At 42.3% G+C, this 18,906-nt stretch overlaps 1 protein-coding gene across 1 annotated transcript in view; it reads left to right on the top strand.

The window, feature by feature from the left end:
- Window positions 1-3,896: 3,896 nt before the first annotated feature.
- LOC125462666 (cathepsin E-A-like) overlaps window positions 3,897-18,906 on the top strand; it is a 36,393-nt gene continuing 21,383 nt past the window's right edge. The window contains exons 1-6 of the mRNA XM_059653357.1: window positions 3,897-4,082; window positions 5,085-5,247; window positions 11,045-11,162; window positions 13,412-13,530; window positions 14,330-14,529; window positions 17,877-17,999. Of these exons, the coding sequence (XP_059509340.1) occupies window positions 4,027-4,082; window positions 5,085-5,247; window positions 11,045-11,162; window positions 13,412-13,530; window positions 14,330-14,529; window positions 17,877-17,999 (779 nt within the window). The 5' untranslated portion in view covers window positions 3,897-4,026. The remainder of the gene's footprint in view (window positions 4,083-5,084; window positions 5,248-11,044; window positions 11,163-13,411; window positions 13,531-14,329; window positions 14,530-17,876; window positions 18,000-18,906) is intronic.

The following is an 18,906-nucleotide window of genomic DNA, read 5'->3' as shown; positions in this document are numbered from 1 at the left end:
ACATGACACCAGGTTATAGTCTAACAGGTTTATTTGAAATCACAAGCTTTCACAGCGCTGAAGGAAACTTCACCTGGCGAAGGAGCTGTGCTCCGAGATGGTTACGATTTCAAACAAACCTGTTGGACTATAACCTGGTGCCCTGTGACTTCTGACTGTGTCCACCCCAGTCCAACACAGGCACCTCCACATCTTGTAAATGCAGTGACAGAGATATTTACAAAATTAGGATTTGCTAAAACTAAATTTCTTTAAAGAGTTAGGTGATTAAAGAAACAAAACAATTAACTCCCCTGCTGATTATCAGAACTTTTTCCCGTCTGACAATGCACAAGTAGGTTTGGGGACGGGGTTGAGGGTTGGGGTGTGGTGGTTGTGAGACAATTCTCTCCACTTGGCTGATTCAAATCCAACAACACTCAATGCTATCCGAGATGCACACATGCTTGATGACACATCTACCAGAAGTATTCTCTCTATCCACCTTTAAGTCATCACTGTTAGCACCTACAAGATTCACTGCAGCAACTCACCAAATGTCCCTAGGTATCGCTTTTCAAATCTATGACCTCTACACTTAGAAGAAGGACAGTAGGGTAATGGAACGTCCCCACTGCAAGTCTCCCTCTTGGTGACACCTACATGATTTGGAATTATTTTGTTGATGCTTCAATATCACTGGAACTCCAGCCTGAACAGCACAAACATTCACTCTGCTTGGAGTGCAAGAAAGTAGCTCCAAAAGTAGCCATTAGAGTAGCTTTGAAAGGGCCATTAGAGATAGACAATTAATACTTGCCTTGCCATCAACTCTTACACTCTAAAAATGAATTTTAAAAAAGTATTAAGACATTGTCCAAAGTCCTCATTCCTGCTGTTGTTCATCTCTCAAACCAGTAGATGATGCTCCTGAGCAGTAAATGATGAACAGGAAAATTGAAGGCGCAGTTGAAACAGTTGATGCTAGAAAAAAGTTAGGCAACACCTTCAGTGAAAGAAAAAGCTAACATTTCAAATCAATTGCCTATCACTGGAAAGATTTACAGATGTAACATGTCTGTAACTTTTACAGATGTTTTAAGGTGAGGGAGGAAAAGTTTAAGGGAGATATGTGTGGGAAGTTCTTTACGCAGAGGGTGGTGGGTGCCTGGAATGTGTTGCCAGTGGAAGTGGTAGAGGTGGGCACGATAGTGTCATTTAAGATGTGTCTAGACAGGTACATGAATGGGTAGGGAGCAGAGGGATATACATCCTTGGAAAGTAAGCGACAGGTTTAGACAGAGGATCTGAATCAGCGCAGGCTTGGAGGGCCGAAGGGCCTGTTCCTGTGCTGTAATTTTCTTTGTTCTTTGTTTAACATGTTTAAGCAATACAATACAGGAGGAAAAGAAGGGGAGATAGGAGGAAACCACAAAGGGAAGATCTATGCTGGATGAAAGGGAGGAATCAAAGAGCCAGAGAGTTATACAGCATAAAAAATGATCTCTCAGTTCAGCCAGTCCATACAGACTGTAACTAAACTAGCAAAACCTGCCTGCACTTGGCCCATATCACTCCAAACATTTTTTATTCACGCAAGGTATTGCATTTTGGTACAACGAACAAGGGTAGGTCTCATACAATTAATGGTAGGGCCTTGGGTAGCATTGTAGATCAGAGGAACCTAAGGGCACAGGTACATAATTCTTTGAAGCTTGCATCACATATAGACAGGGTGTTTAAGAAGGTATTAAGCATGCTTGCCTTCATTGCTCTGAGTATAGCAGTTGGAAAGTCATGTTGAGGCTGTACAGGCCTTGCTGAGGTCTCTTCTGGAATAATGTGTCCAGTTCTGGTTGCCCCGTTATAGGAAGGATATTATCAAGCTGGAGAGTTTTCAGAAGAGATTTAACAGGATATTGCCAGATATGAAAAGTTTGAATTATAAAGAAAAGCTGGATTGACTGGGACTTTGTTCACTGGAGCACAGGAGGTTGAGGGGTGACCTTAAAGAAGTTTACAAAATAAACACAGTATAAATATAGTTAATGGTAGTTGGCTTTTCCCTAGCATGGGGGCTTCAAGACTAGAAGATGCATATTTAAGGTGAGAGGAGGAAGATTTAAAAGAGATATGAGGGGCATTATTTTTTACACAGAGGGTGGTTTGCATGTGGAATGAACTTCCTGAGGAAGTGGCGGATGTGGGCACAATTACAACAATTAAAAAAAAATTGATAAGTACATGAATGGGAAAGGTTTGAAGGGATATGGACCAGGAGTAGGCAGGTGGGACTAAGGACTAGTTTTGGAGTAGTTCAGCATGGACTGGTTGGACGAAAGGGTTTGTTTCTGTGCTGTATGACTCTATGACTCTAAGACTCTATGTACTTACCTCAATGTCTTTTAAATGTTGTAACTGTACCTGAATCCATTACTTCCTCTGGAAGTTCATTCCAGACAGGAATAACCCCCAGTGTAAAAGAAATACCCCTCAAGTCTTTTATAAATCTTTCCCCTGCAACCTTAAAAAACGCCCCATTGTCTTGAAATCCCCAATCTTAGGAAAAAGACATCTGCCATTCACTTTATCTATAGCCCTCATGATTTTGTAAATATCTATAAGGTCACCCCTGAACCTCCTACGCTCCAGTGAAAAACGTCCCAGGCAATCCAACGTTCCCCTACAACTCGAATCCTCCATTCCTGACAAAATTCTGGTAAATCTCTTCGGAACCCTCTCCAGATTAATAATATCCTCCTTGTAACAGCACAACCAGAACTGCACACAGTACCGCAGAAGAGGCCTCGTCAACACCCTCTATATAACTTCAACATAATGTCCCAACTCCTATATTCAAAGAGCAATGTAGGCAAGCATGAAAATTGACAGAAAAAAAAATTCCTAGGACTGCATGCACTGATCATTCTGGCTGTCCATTTGAAGCACACAGGATGAATTAGACCAGTATGTATCATTCACAAGTTTTGCTTGTTCTTATTTGCCTTCTGGGAGGTTAAATGATAAAAAGGGCAATGTGCAAGAAGGCAAAATGAGATATTTGTGTGACAAATAAAGGAACAAAACAGGAGCCTGGAGAAATGTAATTGCAAATAGCAGAATCATCATCGACAATCTACCATCCAAAATGTCATTAACCTGGAATGTTAACATTGTTTTTCTCTCTCCATTGAAATGTGGGAATCCCAATCTATTGCATGCTTTTCTAACACTTTTTTGGTATTTTTCAGGTTTTATTTCAGATTTCCAACATCCACCTGCTTTTGTGTGAATAAATATAGGCATATAACGTATTCCAATTTTTTTCATACTCCTGTTTGTGGGGATTGTTATAGTCAATGCCCGAACCAAGATTCTCTGATGAATCTTGATCTGGAGACATGCATCTGAAATTTCAGTTGAGTTTTGAATTTAAGCACAAAACAATTAGGACTGGGTTGGGATTCACTACCTTCTTTAAATGGACAGTCCAATGTTTGGCAAATGAGTGAAAGTGTTGATGCCGTCTTCATGCTAACTAACTAGCTGTCTGGAAATCTCAAGATGAAGATAATTTTGCCAAAAATAAAATTTGTTTCTTCTTTAATTTCCATATGCTCGCATTAAAGATTAAAAGCTGAGTCATTCAAAAATATGTATCCAAACAGTAACAATGATATTTTGATCCGGCAACTCAACTACTTTGGTTAAATCTCTTTTCTGTTTGCTTCCAGGTTCCAAGCCTCTGATTACTTACTGGGTGTAACCAGTAAATACACTTTTTTTTAATCAGAGAAGTTGTGTCTCACAGTGAGTAATAATTGAACGGTGTATTTTTCCAATTGGTTCTGACTTATCAAGGAGAAACATCATCATAAAATTTGCTCTGATAATTCACTATAAAACTCACCTGACTTCTTGTTTTCATTGCACTTGGAGCAACATTTCCCACACGATAGTAATTCAGATTTTACAGCAACGATTTAAACATTTACAAGAACGTAACCTGAGAGCAAGCAACTTACTGGCCCTGATCAGAAGGACAGAATGAAGTGGATAGTCCTCACACTTTGCTGTTTCCATTTGACAGAATGCCTTAAAAGGTAACAAAACAGAATCAGTTTTCCTAAGAGATGATGCACTTGATTTAAATATGTACCGAGGAAGACCAGAATATCCAACTGTCAATAAGAATGTTCACAATTTTAGCTTTGCTTTGAGCCTTCTAACCAATTTGACCTTGGGTGGTGTGTTTGCTTTCATCTCAAATGACTGTCCCCTTTGGATTATCAAGAAACAGGGGCCACATTCTTGGGAGAAGGGGACCAAACATTTAAGGTTCAGGCCAGATGGCATCTCTGCCTTCATGACATTGTGTTATTTTAGATTCCCTACCCCAGAGGACTCTGGAATATCAATCATCAAGCGTAATCAAAACAGAGACGTCAGAGGAGTTCTGAAGTGCTCCTGCTTTTTTAAAAATGTTCCTTCATTAATCTCAATAAACTGTTCTTCCTTTAGGATTCGAAAAAACAACCATCTAACTGTGTAACAATCAGTTTGCTCGTTTCCATAGTTTCCTAAACTGGGACCTCATAACTCAATACCACCCCAAGCTTAACAATTAAAAATATTTTGAGAAGCCAGGATGTATGTCATTGTAGATAATGGAAGAATTCCTCACCAGTAAAGTGAAGGTTCTTTTATGCAGTAGGGATAGAGGTGTATTGCCTGGTATTGTTAGATGTTGCTACAAGTCAGAGAGTTAGGCAGTGAAAGAAAGAATGGGGGTCTAATCTGATGGCATTTTCCATTTATTTGCCACTGTTGTGGGTCAGCTGAGTTTGTGGGAGAGGGTGGGCAATTACTTTGAAAGCTGGTCCTCAGTGCTAGGAGGCAAAATGCCTAAATAGACTAATTAATTTTTAACTGCCCTTCCCTTCTTTACAAGAGTTAATTTAAAAGCTGCTTCACAATAAAAGCATTGAGATAGATGTTTTGCAGAAATATGGAAATTATATCATCTGGAAGCTAATCTTTAGCAGGGAGATCATTTTCAATCATTGCTTGTGGCTTCATCAATTTTTCTTATTATAATTCGATAGAATTCCACTGAAGAAGCACAAGTCGATCAAGCAAACAATGAGAGAGAAAGGGATACTCTCATATTTCTGGGAACACCATAAGATGGATATGGTACAAATGGGTCAAGCTCAGGAGTGTTCTGCCATACAAAAAACAGCCGAGCCCCTTCTCAATTACATGGATGTAAGTCTGTTCTGGCAATTGGCTTAAACTTACTTGTGAAGCTGAGTTATAGATATTGGGTTTTGAAACTAAATAAATGAAACTTACATTGCTACTGATAGAATACCTTTAATGCAGCAAGATGGCTAAATTGGGTAGGAAAATAATCGTTAGAGGATAATCAAGTAATAAATTTTAGCTGTTATTGTTTCACAAACTGAGTGAGACATTGAGAACTGACCTTTCAACTTCCCAATGAGACCTAACACAAGTTGGGACTGAAAAGACTGTGATCTTTACTTATAAAGACTATCACACATAAAGCACTCAGACATGTCGGAACATCTCCATCAATAATATGAACATTAAACACGCAACAAACCAAGAGAACTTTTGCATTGATACTTGTTAACTAGCCTGTTGTAAATTCTTTGGAAGGTCACCAAAATAATTTTGAAGAAGTTTGAAGTGCAATTGCCAACACATTGGTTGGGACATTGGCTAAGTGTTACATAGATATTCAGCACTGAGCTGTTGAAATTATTCACAGTCACTAGATAAGGGCAGAATTTAATATTTAATGCATGGCAGCAAATATTTCAGCTATTTCATATAACTTATCCTGAACTCATTGCCTTGGTCAGAGGGTCTTTCATAAAGTAAAATGCTTTGTATATAGACTGTGGCTAGAAGACTTGAGATTTTTGACAATATATACTCTAGCCTTGTTTATTTTTTGACATATTCACTGGCCCAAATTATAACAATGGTATGAGCTTCTTTCTGGCATAGGACTGATATGAAGTTTGAATTTTGTTTTCTCTGATTCAGCTGTCTTTCAGGAGGTACTATGACCAATACATTGTGATGATACTGTGGCTATGAGGTGTATTTTGTCCTGGGTTTTTCTTTTGAAAAAAAAAAGGTTGAGGCAGAGATGCTGAGTGTTCAAAGGCAATAACATAAACAGCTTGTGAGATCTTGTTTTTTTTTAAAGTTGGAACAATAAAAGCAGCCTGAATGGGTGGGGTCAAGTCTCATAGAACCAGGGCTTTTAGTTTACCTTGCAATAGCAGTTACTGGGACCTTGAAACTGGATGTAAAAGCTTTTATTCCTTTCTCTGTTACAACTAAAAGCTGGGGTACCCTTCTTGCTGCTAGAATTGCATGTGAAACAATCTGTTTTACTGAATTTGCCTTTGCCAAGGGTGTGTTTATGAGATGTAACTATATTAGAACAGTTATTCGAACAGTAGTTAATTAATCTATCATTCTGTTAAGTTTTCCAATACAGTTATTTTATTCCAATCCTTCTTGCTTTTGTTTGTATTTTAATTATAGTGTATGAATAAAGTGTGTTTTGCTTCAAACCAATAAGATTGTATTCAGAATGCAATGCCTGGCACTTGCCTTAAAAATAAGAAAAAGTTAGGGTCTAGGTTATTTCCTTGACATGTTTTGAGGGCGGCTTCATCTACCCATAATAACACCTTCACTTAATTTTGAGGCATCTTGTGCTTTGAAATTGTAGCTAAACTTGCAACAACTTAAAATGGAAAAAAAAAATTAGATTAGATTCCCTACAGTGCGGAAACAGGCCATTCGGCCCAACAAGTCCACACCGCCCTTTGAAGCATCCCACCCAGACCCCTTCACCTATAATCCACACACCCTGAACACTACAGGCAATTTGACAGGGCCAATCCACCTAGCCTGCACATCTTTGGACTGTGGGAGGAAACCAGAGTACCTGTGGGAAACCCACGCAGACACAGGGAGAATGTGCAAACTCCACACAGACAGTCGCCTGAGGCTGTAATCGAACCCAGGTCTCTGGAGCTGTGAGGCTGCAGTGCTAACCACTGAGCCACCGTGCTGCCCCAATGAAACAATGAAAGAAAGTTAGGGTGGAAATGTTCTATTGGGAATTAGGTGATGGAATTATTTCTGTTGCCTGAAGGACCCCCTTCCAACCCTGGGAGGAACTGGCCACCCATTGAGCTTTTGATCAGGGTACCCCTCCAATTGGCATAGAGTCAGGTTCCTTCTACTCGGAAAGATAGCAAGTGAGCTTTAGAAAGTCAATCAGAGGGCATGCACCTTCAGAGCGGCAGCAGTCTGCAGTAACGTGTAAGTAACAAAAGGTGCTTCAAAACAAAGGAGCCAGCATACCAACTCTTTATTAAAATATGATTTATAAACTGGAATAAAGAGCCAGGTTACCCAAAGATATAGTGGTGGAAAAAGTAGAGAGTAGCTGGGAGCTCCTCTAAAGGTCATCTGTTGGCTGCGCCTGAACATATTTGTACTGCCCTCACGACAGCCTTCCTCTCAATGCCTGCCATCGAGTTTGTAAACTAGAAACAAACTGGGAACCTCCTTTAACTGACTTCCCACTTTGAGGTGTTGCATAGCCCACACTAGATCAAAATGGCTAGCAACTGAAAGGCATACTTGTGAGCGCTGATGGCATTTTCAGGCCCCTGTTTCCAATCTTGGCGGTGGCCACAAATTCTGCCTTCCAAGTCCAATATTGACTCTTCCTCATCCAGTGCAAATCAAGTAAATAAATGAGGAAGCATTTACACCATGTTCCTGCCCACACTTCAATTTTGTTCAGGCACAAAAAAAAGCCTCCTGTTTTGATTTCAATGGCTTTGTTATAAGGCAGAATTGTTACTTTAACTCCAGGCCTGACTGTGGCGCAAATTGAATCGAGCACTTCTGCAAAACCTGACACAGTAAGATTGCAAATGAAGGCTCTTTCTGTTAAATAGCATGAGGAGTGTTTCTCCATTCCATAATGGTTTTACATGTTCTCTACCTCCTACCGTCCAGCCCATCTCCAGACTGCTAGCTTGTTCTCTGCCCTGATTCACTAATTCCCTCACCAGGGACCATTTTGGTAAGTTACTGAGGAAACTGGGCCTAGTGCCCACACCACCTGACCAATCACCTGACTAATTAAAAACCAAAAGAACTGCAGATGCTGTAAATCAGGAACAAAAACAAAGTTCCTGGAAAAGCTCAGCAGGTCTGGAAGCATCTGTGGAGGAGAAAACAGAGTCAACGTTTTGGGTCCGGTGACCCTTCCTCAGAACTGATGATGGCTGGGAAAACGTCAGTTTATATGCAGAAAATAGGGAGGTGGGTGGTGTAGGGAGTAAACAATAGGATAGAGCCCAAAGAGAGAGGAAGACAGTTGGACAGACAAAGGAGTTGCTAACGATCAGGCTGGGAGGGTGAATAGCTGTTAATGGGGACTGTTAGTGACTAACAACCAGGGTTGAGTAGTGGCAGGCTATGTGGTAACAAGGCCTGGTGTGTGGGGTGATGAGCTGGGACATGGGAGAGTTTAGGCCCTAAAATTATTGAACTCAATATTGAGTCCGCAGGGCTGTAAGATCCCCAAGCGGAAAATGAAGTGTTGTTCCTCCAGCTTGTGCTGGGCTTCGCTGGAACACTGTAACAAGCCGGAGACAGAGATGTTGGCCAGGGAGCAGGGTGGTGCTTTGAAGTGACAGGCAACAGGTCGTTCAGGATCTTTTTTGTGAGCAGAACATAGTTGTCGCCAAGCCTATGCTTCGTTTCCCCACTGTAGAGGGAACCACATTGTGAGCAGCGAATGCAGTAGACAAGATTCTTGGAAGTGCAGGTGAAGTGTTGCTTCACCTGGAAGGTATGTTTGGGCCCATGGATACTGGGGAGGGAGGAGGTAAATGGGAAGGTGTTGCAATTTCGCCTGTTACAGGGGAAGGTGCCGTGTGGCTGTGGGGAGGTGTTGGGGGTGAAGGAAGTATGGACCAGGGTGTCCAGGAGGGAATGGTCCCTGAGGAAGGCAGACAAAAGAGGGGAGGGGAATATACATCAGGTGGTGGCATCTTGCTGGAGGTGGTGGAAATGGCACCAGATGATCTTCTGGATGTCGATGGTGGTGGGATGGTAGGTGAGTGTAAGGGGAACCCAATCGCTGTTGCTTGGGAGCAAGAGGCGGCACCAATATGACACTTCCGCCATCTACAATCCGACCCCACCACCCAAAACATTCTTCCATCCCCACCCATGTCTGCCTTGTGGAGAGACCACTCTCTCCGTGACTCCCTTGTTCGCTCCACACTGCCCTCCAACCCCACCACACCCGGCACCTTCCCCTGCAACCGCAGGAAGTGTTACACTTGCCCCCACACCTCTTCCCTCACCCCCATCCCAGGCCCCAAGATGACTTTCCATATCAAGCAGATGTTCACCTGCACATTTGCCAATGTGGTATACTGTAACCATTGTACCCAGTGTGGCTTCCTCTACATTGGGGAAACCAAGCGGAGGCTTGGGGACTGCTTTGCAAAACACCTCCATTCGGTTCGCAACAAACAACTGCACCTCCCAGTCGCAAACCATTTCCACTCCCCCTCCCATTCCTTAGATGACATGTCCATCCTGGGCCTCCTGCAGTGCCATAATGGTGTCACCCGAAGGTTGCAGGAACAGCAACTCATATTCCGCTTGGGAACCCTGCAGCCCAATGGTATCAATGTGGACTTCACCAGCTTCAAAATCTCACCTTCCCCCACCGCATCCCAAAACCAGCCCAGTTCGTCCCCGCCTCCTTAACTTGTTCTTCCCCTCACCTATCCTCTCCTCTCACCTCAAGCTGCACCTCCATTTCCCTCTACTAACCTCATCCCACCTCCTTGACCTGTCCGTCCTCCCCGGACTGACCTACCCCTCCTCACCTCCCCACCTAGACTCTCCTCTCCACCTATCTTCTCCTCTATCCATCTTCGGTCCACCTCCCCCTCTCTCCCTATTTATTTCAGAACCCTCTTCCCATCCCTTCTCCGATGAAGGGTCTAGGCCCAAAACATCAGCTTTTGTGCTCCTGAGATGCTGCTTGGCCTGCTGTGTTCATCCAGCTCCATACTTTGTTATCTCGGATTCTCCAGCAACTGCAGTCCCCATTATCTCTGAATGAAATTGATGAAGCTTTCCAATTCTCGACGAGACAGGGAAGCAGCACCGATGATATCATTGATGTATCGGAGAAAGAGTTTGTGGGTGGGGGCCAGAATAGGACTGGAACAAGGACCACGTACCCCACGAAGAGAAAGGCATAACTAGGGCCCATGCGGGTACCCATGGCAATGCCTCTTACCTGAAGAAAATGAGAGGAGTTGAAAGAGAATTTGTTGAGGGTGAAAACAAGCTCAGCCAAGCGGAGGAGGGCAGTGGTTCCTGGTGATGGTTCAGGTCTTTGTTCCAGGAAGAAGCAGAGAGCCCTCAGACCCTCCTATTGGGGAATGGATGTGTAAAGGGGTTGTACATCCATGGTAAAGAGGAGGTGGCTGGAGCCAGTAAACTGGAATCTTTGAAACCGGCGTATGGCGTCAGATGAATCATGGAAGTATGTGACTTATTACCTGAGTAGTGTTGACTCCCCTCTACCCATGTGATTCACCCAAGTTTTCAGAAGTTCAAATGCCTCATCATCCATGATTTGCCATCACTGCTCCAGTTCCATGCCTCTTCCCTCCAGTTAAAATCAACCTATTCCCATGAATGACTTGATAAAGCAGTTGTAATTAAAGCCTTATAGTTTACTGAGGGTTCAGCTTCTGTTCTGGATTTCAAGAGCACAGAAAAACATTTCCTTCGTCATGATAAGCTTGGATGGATGGAATTTATCAGAAGAATGTTTACCCTTATATTGCTCATTGCTGATGTTATGGATCAACCGTGTTTCATTGCATAAATGTGGACTTTGCTATCAGGCCAATCTACTGCTAAGTGCATTTATATAATTAATCACTTCTCTTTACAGACACAGTATGGCGGGGAGATTTCCATTGGTACACCACCTCAGAATTTCACTGTTGTATTCGATACCGGTTCATCCAATTTATGGGTGCCTTCTGTTTATTGCTACAGCAGAGCTTGCAGTAAGTAAGACCAGTGAGAGATTGTATTGTCACCAGGTTAACCCTCAAAATTCTTGCTCTGATTGGTACTCCCCTTAGAATCCAGATTCTCATCACAATTTGCATTGTTTTCTGTTTTTAGACATGTATGAGAGGATATATCAGGTGTTGACAATTTTGGAGATGAAGTTTTTTATAGGATTGGACATAGACATCCCAAGAACTTTGAACACAATGACAGCATGGATCTTTCATTGTGTCTGAAACATCAATGTCTGCTTTATGTCTGGTTTTGCTGGGGTCTGGTAATTCCCACATTGCAGGTGAGGACCCAAACATGCTGTTGGCAAAACCTGGGATACGTGAGTGATGAATGGTAGTAGTGGTGGGAAAATGCAATGTGATCACCTGCCTGGGAGCAGAGGCAGGAGGTCCAGCTTTGTCAAGTGTCAATTAGCACATTCTAGCAATTTCACAATGGCCAGGTCAGGTAATTGTCAGGATTCAAAAGTAAAAATGCGCCTAAAGCACTCCTATGTATGTTTCTTTTTCTATGGAAATTACAATAGGCTTGAATTTTTTCAGGCATCGGGGATAGATGGAATGAAGGACTAATGGATATACCGGGTAAATGATGGCAAACTGTCAGTCTCACTTCCATCTGGAACATAAAGTCCCACCTAAGATTGGAACATTCATCTATATTCAGTATTGGTGACCATGACAACTATCAATGATTGTTGCAAAAGGTCACCTTATTGACTAAAATCATTTAGGGAAGAAAATCTGCAGACCTAAGCTGGTCTAGCTACATGTTACTCCAGACCCACAGGAATGTGATTGACTCTTAACTGCCCACAATTCATGCATAATTAGAGACAGGCAAACTAATTCTGGATTTGGCAGAGATGCTCACACCCCATGAGAGAATAATGGAAACCAAATTTCTCGCAATGGACAGCAAGAAGATGGTTCCAACTACAGTCTGTGCCACTCCTGCCCCTCCATTGACTGCTGTAATGTGTTTGAGAGTTGTTAGGGATTCTTCACTGGAAACTATATCCAGTTTTGTGTCGTTGGTTAACTTAGACATGTGAGGCAATATTACATTGTCCAAATTGAAATATCTCCACAGGAGCCTGTATCCCCGTATCACCACGTCACACTTTATTTACACATGGAGATTCATTGGCACTGATCCAGCTCCCTGAGAGCCAGCTGCCAGAGTGAACAGGGTGTCTGACATTCCTGCTCTTACCTGTCAGCCAGACCGCCCTGATTGGACCAGATTAACAGCCCTAATCAGGGAACTCATATTCTACAAGGCCTACCTGACTGAACGGATTACAATCACTGCGCAAATTGTTTAGAAAAGATCAGAAACAACCCATCCGCTGGATGCCAGTTGCCAGTCTGACAACTCCCCTGTCACCCCCACTCTACATCATCTATCCTTCAACCTTGTACTTACCCTAACATGTACTAGCATCCAGTGGGCAGGCACTCTGTGAATTTGCTTGTGTGTGTGAAACAAATTGGCAACACTCACTGCTAGATTCCTAGTCTCCTGATCTAGAACCTCCTTTCAAATATCCAGTAAACTGACCACATCTAAGCTTTCATATTGCCTTCTCTATTCAGACTCTGCCGTTCCAAAATGTTGCACGCCCATTCATTTGGAAAGGAATGAGAATATTTTTGTAATGAGAATTAGCCACAATATGCAGTACCAGCAAGGATGTCATCTCCTCTTTGGAGAAGGAGAATTAACTTTCTGATACATACAATAATTCTGGGAAAAGAGATGTGCCCTTTTATGCTCTTTAATTTGCACTCTTCAAAACAAAGCCGCAGGAATGCCAAATCTCAAAGTGAACAGCAATTTCTACAAGGTATTGTTATTGCCTTTGGAATTTAATAACTGCCATTCTGTCCTTATGAGGACAAGGCAAATGGACCAATGAAATAACACGGTATGAAGCTAAATGAACGCTACAGGTCAAGCAGCATCAGAGGAGCAGGAAAGTTTGATGTTTTGGGTCAAGGCCCTTCTTCAAACTTTCCTGCTCCTCTGATGTCGTTTGGCCTGCTGTGTTCATCCAGCTTCACACTATGTTATCTAAGATTCTCCAGCATTGGCAGTTCCTACTATCTCTGGTCCAATGAGATGTCTCTTTGCAAAGTCTATATGTTGAAATATTAAACAAGGTTGGTTTTGTTCACTATAATTCTGTCTCAGTGCAAAGGACATTGTTTTTTTCCTTTTACAGAAGAGCATGACAAGTTCATCCCAGATAAATCATCAACTTATACAAGGGATGGCCGTCCTTTCTCTATCCATTATGGTACAGGCAGTCTGACAGGAATAATTGGAATAGACAGCGTCACAGTAAGTAATTGTTGTACCCTAAACAGGAATCTGAAATGTCAAGAGTGCTGCAGTGCCTGTGCAATGACCTGTCCGTTAAATAGGACACGTTAATTCAAACAAGACTTGTGGCACCCCATAGGTGGATTGCTTGAGAATACTTAATTGGCTCTTATTCAATGTTATTGACTTGAATTGCTCAGTGAGTTGCTCTTGCCACAGATGATGACCTGCTGAATACTTTTACTATTCCTAGTTTTGTCTCTATTACATTTGGTTTCAGGTTGGCGGCAGCTTAACCGTCAGCTTTTGTGGTCCTAAGATGCTGCATGGCCTGCTGTGTTCATCCAGCTCCACACTTTGTTATCTCGGATTCTCCAGCATCTGCAGTTCCCATTATCTCCTTTTTGCCTGTATTTTTTTCATGTTCTTTAGAGGCTTCAGTACAAAATATAGGCTGATTCTCCAGTGCAATGCTGATGAGTTGCTGCACTGTCAGAAACGCTGTCTTTTAGAGCAGGCCTGAAACCAAAGCCTTGACTTCCTCTCAGGCATTTGTAAATGTCCCATGGGACAATTGAGAAGGGCAGAAAAATTATCGTCAGTGTTCCAGTTGTTGTTTATTCCTCACCTTGCATCAATAAAACAGGTTATTTGGTCATTGTGTCATCACCTTGTAGGACCTTGCTGTTCAGAATTTGATTCAATGTGTTTCCTCCATGACAACAGGAGCCATACTTCAGAAGTACTTCAAAACTTTGAGTTGTCTTGAGATCGGGAATAATGTCACATAAATTCAGATCTTTCTTTTTGTGCTTAGGTTGAAGGCATCACTGTTGTGAACCAGAAATTTGGTGAGAGTGTGACAGAGCCTGGTACAACATTTTTGTATTCCCCGTTTGATGGGATTCTTGGATTAGCTTATCCATCTATTGCAACAGCAGATGCCACGCCTGTATTTGACAACATGATGGCACAAGGCTTGGTAAACTTGCCCCTCTTTTCTGTGTATCTTAGTAGGTGAGTCTTTCTTCTACGCTCCTTATACAAAGTAGATTAAATATTTGAGGTTCCAATCTTTAAAGATAACGATTCCTTTTTACAGAATATACGCAATACAATGTTCAAGATTAGAATACTTGGAATTTTACCCTCGTATTCAAATTCTACGGCACAGTGTTCGGTCAATATGGATCAGAAAAATCTAGCACTTATTTAATGCAAACCCTGATTTGTTTAACCAATCTCAATCCATTATCATGTATTTCTGTTTCAAACACCAAGATTCACTTCTGCTTATGCAAACTTTTGTCACATTACTGAGGTATTTTGTGAAAGAGATGACTGTACTAAAATACAAATTTAATTTATTTCATTAGTTGGAACATATTTTGGGATTTCATGTATCTACAAGAGGCACTGTATAAATTGCCCCCATGACCACCATCCCTCCACACCCTAAACTTCTCCCTGAAGGCCCAGTTCAAATATACATCTCTATGAATCAAGAAACTTCTGGGTTCGTTTCCTAGACTGAGTTGTGTTAATAGCTGTTTAGAAAATGATTTCAAATGCTCCTGGTCTAGGGAACGAAACAAAACTGAACTAGAAACTCTGCTCCTGTCCACTTTCAGGTAAAGGCATCAGCAATAGTAAGGATTAGAGAATGAGTGGATGAGGGATTTTTAATTGCTGTTTAATTACTTTCTGTTTGATTGTATCTTTCTGCTAACTGAGCTATGCTCACTGTGCTTGATTGATTAAGCCTGGGTGTGAACTCATTGTAAAATAGTCACCAGAACCTATTACAATTTGAGCTGCAAGCAATGATTTTTGCTTGTAGAGATATTTTAAAATCTTGTCAATGTATTGGCTTCACACTGAGGAGCAGGTATCAACCTTGCATTAATCTGAGGTATATGAAATATACGAGAGGGTTTTAAGAACATAGGAAATAGGAATAAGGCGTGCCTGAGTGTTAGTGAGCAGGAATTGCTGAGCATTTGCAGCTTAATGGCAATTCTGATGACACTTTCCATCAGTTTGCTGGTGTTTGAGTGTGGGGCGGTAATTGACTAGGTTGAATTTTCTTCCTTTTTGTATGCAAAGTATACCTGAACAATGATCACATTGTTGGGTAGGTGCCGATGTTATAAGTGTTCTGGAACAGCTTGCCTAGGGGCTTGGCGCGTCCTGGAGCATAGGTCTTCAGTACTGTGACCGGAATGTTGTGAAGGTTTGTAGTCTTTGCAGTATCCAGTGCCTCTAAGTGACCACGAGATGAAGTTGAGATAGACCATCAATTAACATACGTGTCTTAGGACTGTATCAAGGATCACTTGCATTGTCTTGTACATGTGAGAGCACAGCAATTGAAATTGTGTACCGTCAGAGAGTGGACAATTAGAATTCAGGTGTGTGATAATGTTCAGATACCTAAAAGAGAAACATCATTGTTTTATTCCTAATTGCCACATCCCTGTCAAGATGAATAACGTCATTCATTTGTTCTCTAAGTTTGTGGGTGCTGATGAGTGCTGGATCAAATTTGAGCAGATATTGTAGTAAAGTACTAGTACCTTGCCACAGAGTGTGTCGATTTGAAGTTCAGTCAAAGTGACCCAATGCTGCAAGGCTGCATTACACTGTTAAATCTTACGTCCTCAAAATTTCCTTGCTATGAACCCGGTTTTGGGGACCTCTGCCCAGTTGTCCAAAATAATGATTTGAACAAATCTTCTGAATAACATGTGATCAAAATTTCACATTCAAGTTTTCAAATTTATCCATTAGTTAATCTTATGATGGTATGTTGAAGTTTCTATCTGCCATTTCCAGAACCTGGTCTTCAGCTAGGTGTTTTTAACCTTGTAGTTTTAATTGCATCTGTATCAAAGAATCATGGAATCATAGAACCCCTACAGTGTGGAAGCGGGCCATTCGGCCCATCAAGGCTAAACCAACCGTCTAAAGAGTAACTCTCCCAGACCTACTCCCCTACAGTGTCTCTGTAACCTTGCATTTCCCATGGCTAATCCTCCAAACCTACACATCCCTGGGTACCACAGGCAATTTAGCAAAGCCTTCCACTTAACCTGCACATAATTAGACTGTGGGAGGAAACCAGAGCACCCAGAGGAAACCCTTGCAGACACGGGGAGAATACACAAACTCCACACAGACAGTCACCTAAGGCTGGAATCGAGCCCAATCCCTGGCACTGTCATTAGTGAGTCTACATTTTGCCACATTTGTCAGTGTTCAATCATTGTACAATAAGAATCGAAGAACAGAAGGGACATTTCCCCTCAAGCTATGAGCATTGCCAGGGTTTCTTTGCATTTATGTGTTGCCAATGTCAGGGAGGGGAGAAAGATATCCACATGTGTACATGAGCGGTTGACCCTGGTGGTGTCACACTGCCATGACATGATGCATTTGCACATGTTCACGATGGCTCCGGCAACTAAGCAACCCTCGCCCTCTCTCTGCTCCGGGGCCTGCTTCTCCCACTTCCTGCTCTACACACCCACTACAGGCTCCACTACCCTGCTCTGCACACTGGGGTCCTCAACTAAAGGCACTGAGATGGGAGTCCTCAAGTCTAGGAACATCAAGTTGCCTTGAGATCAGCAAAGACTGCACACTGCTCAGCTCCCTGTCATTCCCAGCTCAGCAGGACATATGTACATCATAGGGGCTGTGACTGCATTGCGTTTCCTCTGCAGCTGCGGTGTCCATGAAGACAACATTTTCTAAAAGATTTAGAAAGAATGTAAGATTGAAATCCGCGGTCAACAAAGTTCCTTCACTAAACTGCCATGTCTCAGCGATTCAGAACACTCATAAACCACTTCCTGTTTCCTCTGGCTTTAAAGATTTCTTTCCTCAGGCCTATCCCACCACCACCAAGCCTGCTGTTCTCTCATTGCCATCAGGCTGTTGGCAAATCTTTGGATGGGTGTCACAATCTTGGCTGATCTCTAGCCAACTTGATGATTCCTGGATTTGAAGACTCCCATCCCAAAGCCTTTAGCTCAGGATCCCAGATCCCATAACTTCTCTCAAGGCTCCTGTACTCTTCTTCTCAAGTCAGCCTAGAGATTTTGCCCAGTGGAAGCTTGCATCAAGTTGTCCAAACTTACTCAATTTCCTTAACAAGTGTAGAGAAGGAAGGGACAATTCCCAACTGGGTACAAATTACATGGTTATTACTAACAGTGAATGGAAGAAATGTTGAGTTATACTTCTCTAAACGAACACAGATTTCTATTACAATCTGCTGTCACTTCTGATGTACATTATTGATTATTTTTCATCATTCTTGACCAAACTTAAAAGCTTTCTCTTTTTGTTTTATTTCCCAGAAATCCAAATGATGGGGCTGGGAGTGAAATTATTTTTGGTGGATTTGATACTTCACACTTCATCGGTGAACTCCACTGGATTCCTGTGACCAACAAAGGATACTGGCAAATTCAGTTAGATGGGTAAATGCATGCATGAGATAACTGCGTTTGTTCTTATTCCATATCACAGGTGGTGCTCCAGGGCATGTAGTTTTTCACAGAATCACTAGCTGGCATTCAAAACCTGCCTCCCATGGAGCAACCCTTCAATTAACATGATCTTTGGCTCTGAATTAGGTTTTATAGCAGTAACTTCAGGATGATATGTGATTGGAAAATCTGGGTAAAGTGGGGAGGTATTTGGACACAAGGATGGGGAGGGTAATAGTGTGGTTGCAGAATAATGTTTTGATTAAGACATAGAATCCCTACAGGGCGGAAACAGGCCCTTCAGCCCAACAAGTCCACACCGAGCCTCAGAGCATCCCACCTAGACCCAGCCCCTGTAACCCACCTAATCCACACATTCTTGAACACTATGGGCAATTTAGATTAGATTCCCTGCAGCGTGGAAACAGGCCTTTTGGCCGAACAAGTCCACACTGCCCTTTGAAGCATCCCACCCAGATCCATCTCCCTATAACCCACACACCCCTGAATGCTACAGGCAATTTAGCATGGTCAATCCACCTAGCCTGCACATCTTTGGACTGTGAGAGGAAACTGGAGCAAACCCACACAGAGATGGGGAGAACGTGCAAACTCCACACAGACAGTCACCCGAGGCTAGAATCGAACCCAGGTCCCTGGTGCTGTGAGGCAGCACTGCTAACCACTGAGCCACCCGCAAGACATGCCTCAGAACAAAATAAAGAGTTGGAACTGCTTATTTTCTTACATTTGTGGGGACTCATTCCCATACTTGAGGGGTATTCAGTATCAGATTGTTCCAAGGTTGGTTAAGGTTAATGGAAAATAGAAGCTCCCGGCTATAATTTGAGGTGAATAATGTCAATGTATTCAAGGGAAAGTTAGATAAATACATGAG

This window comes from Stegostoma tigrinum, chromosome 21 (assembly GCF_030684315.1).
Source record: "Stegostoma tigrinum isolate sSteTig4 chromosome 21, sSteTig4.hap1, whole genome shotgun sequence".
NCBI classification, from domain to species: Eukaryota; Metazoa; Chordata; class Chondrichthyes; order Orectolobiformes; family Stegostomatidae; genus Stegostoma; species Stegostoma tigrinum.
The sequence above is the reverse complement of the archived record's forward strand: the minus strand, read 5'-3'. Positions and strand labels throughout refer to the sequence as shown.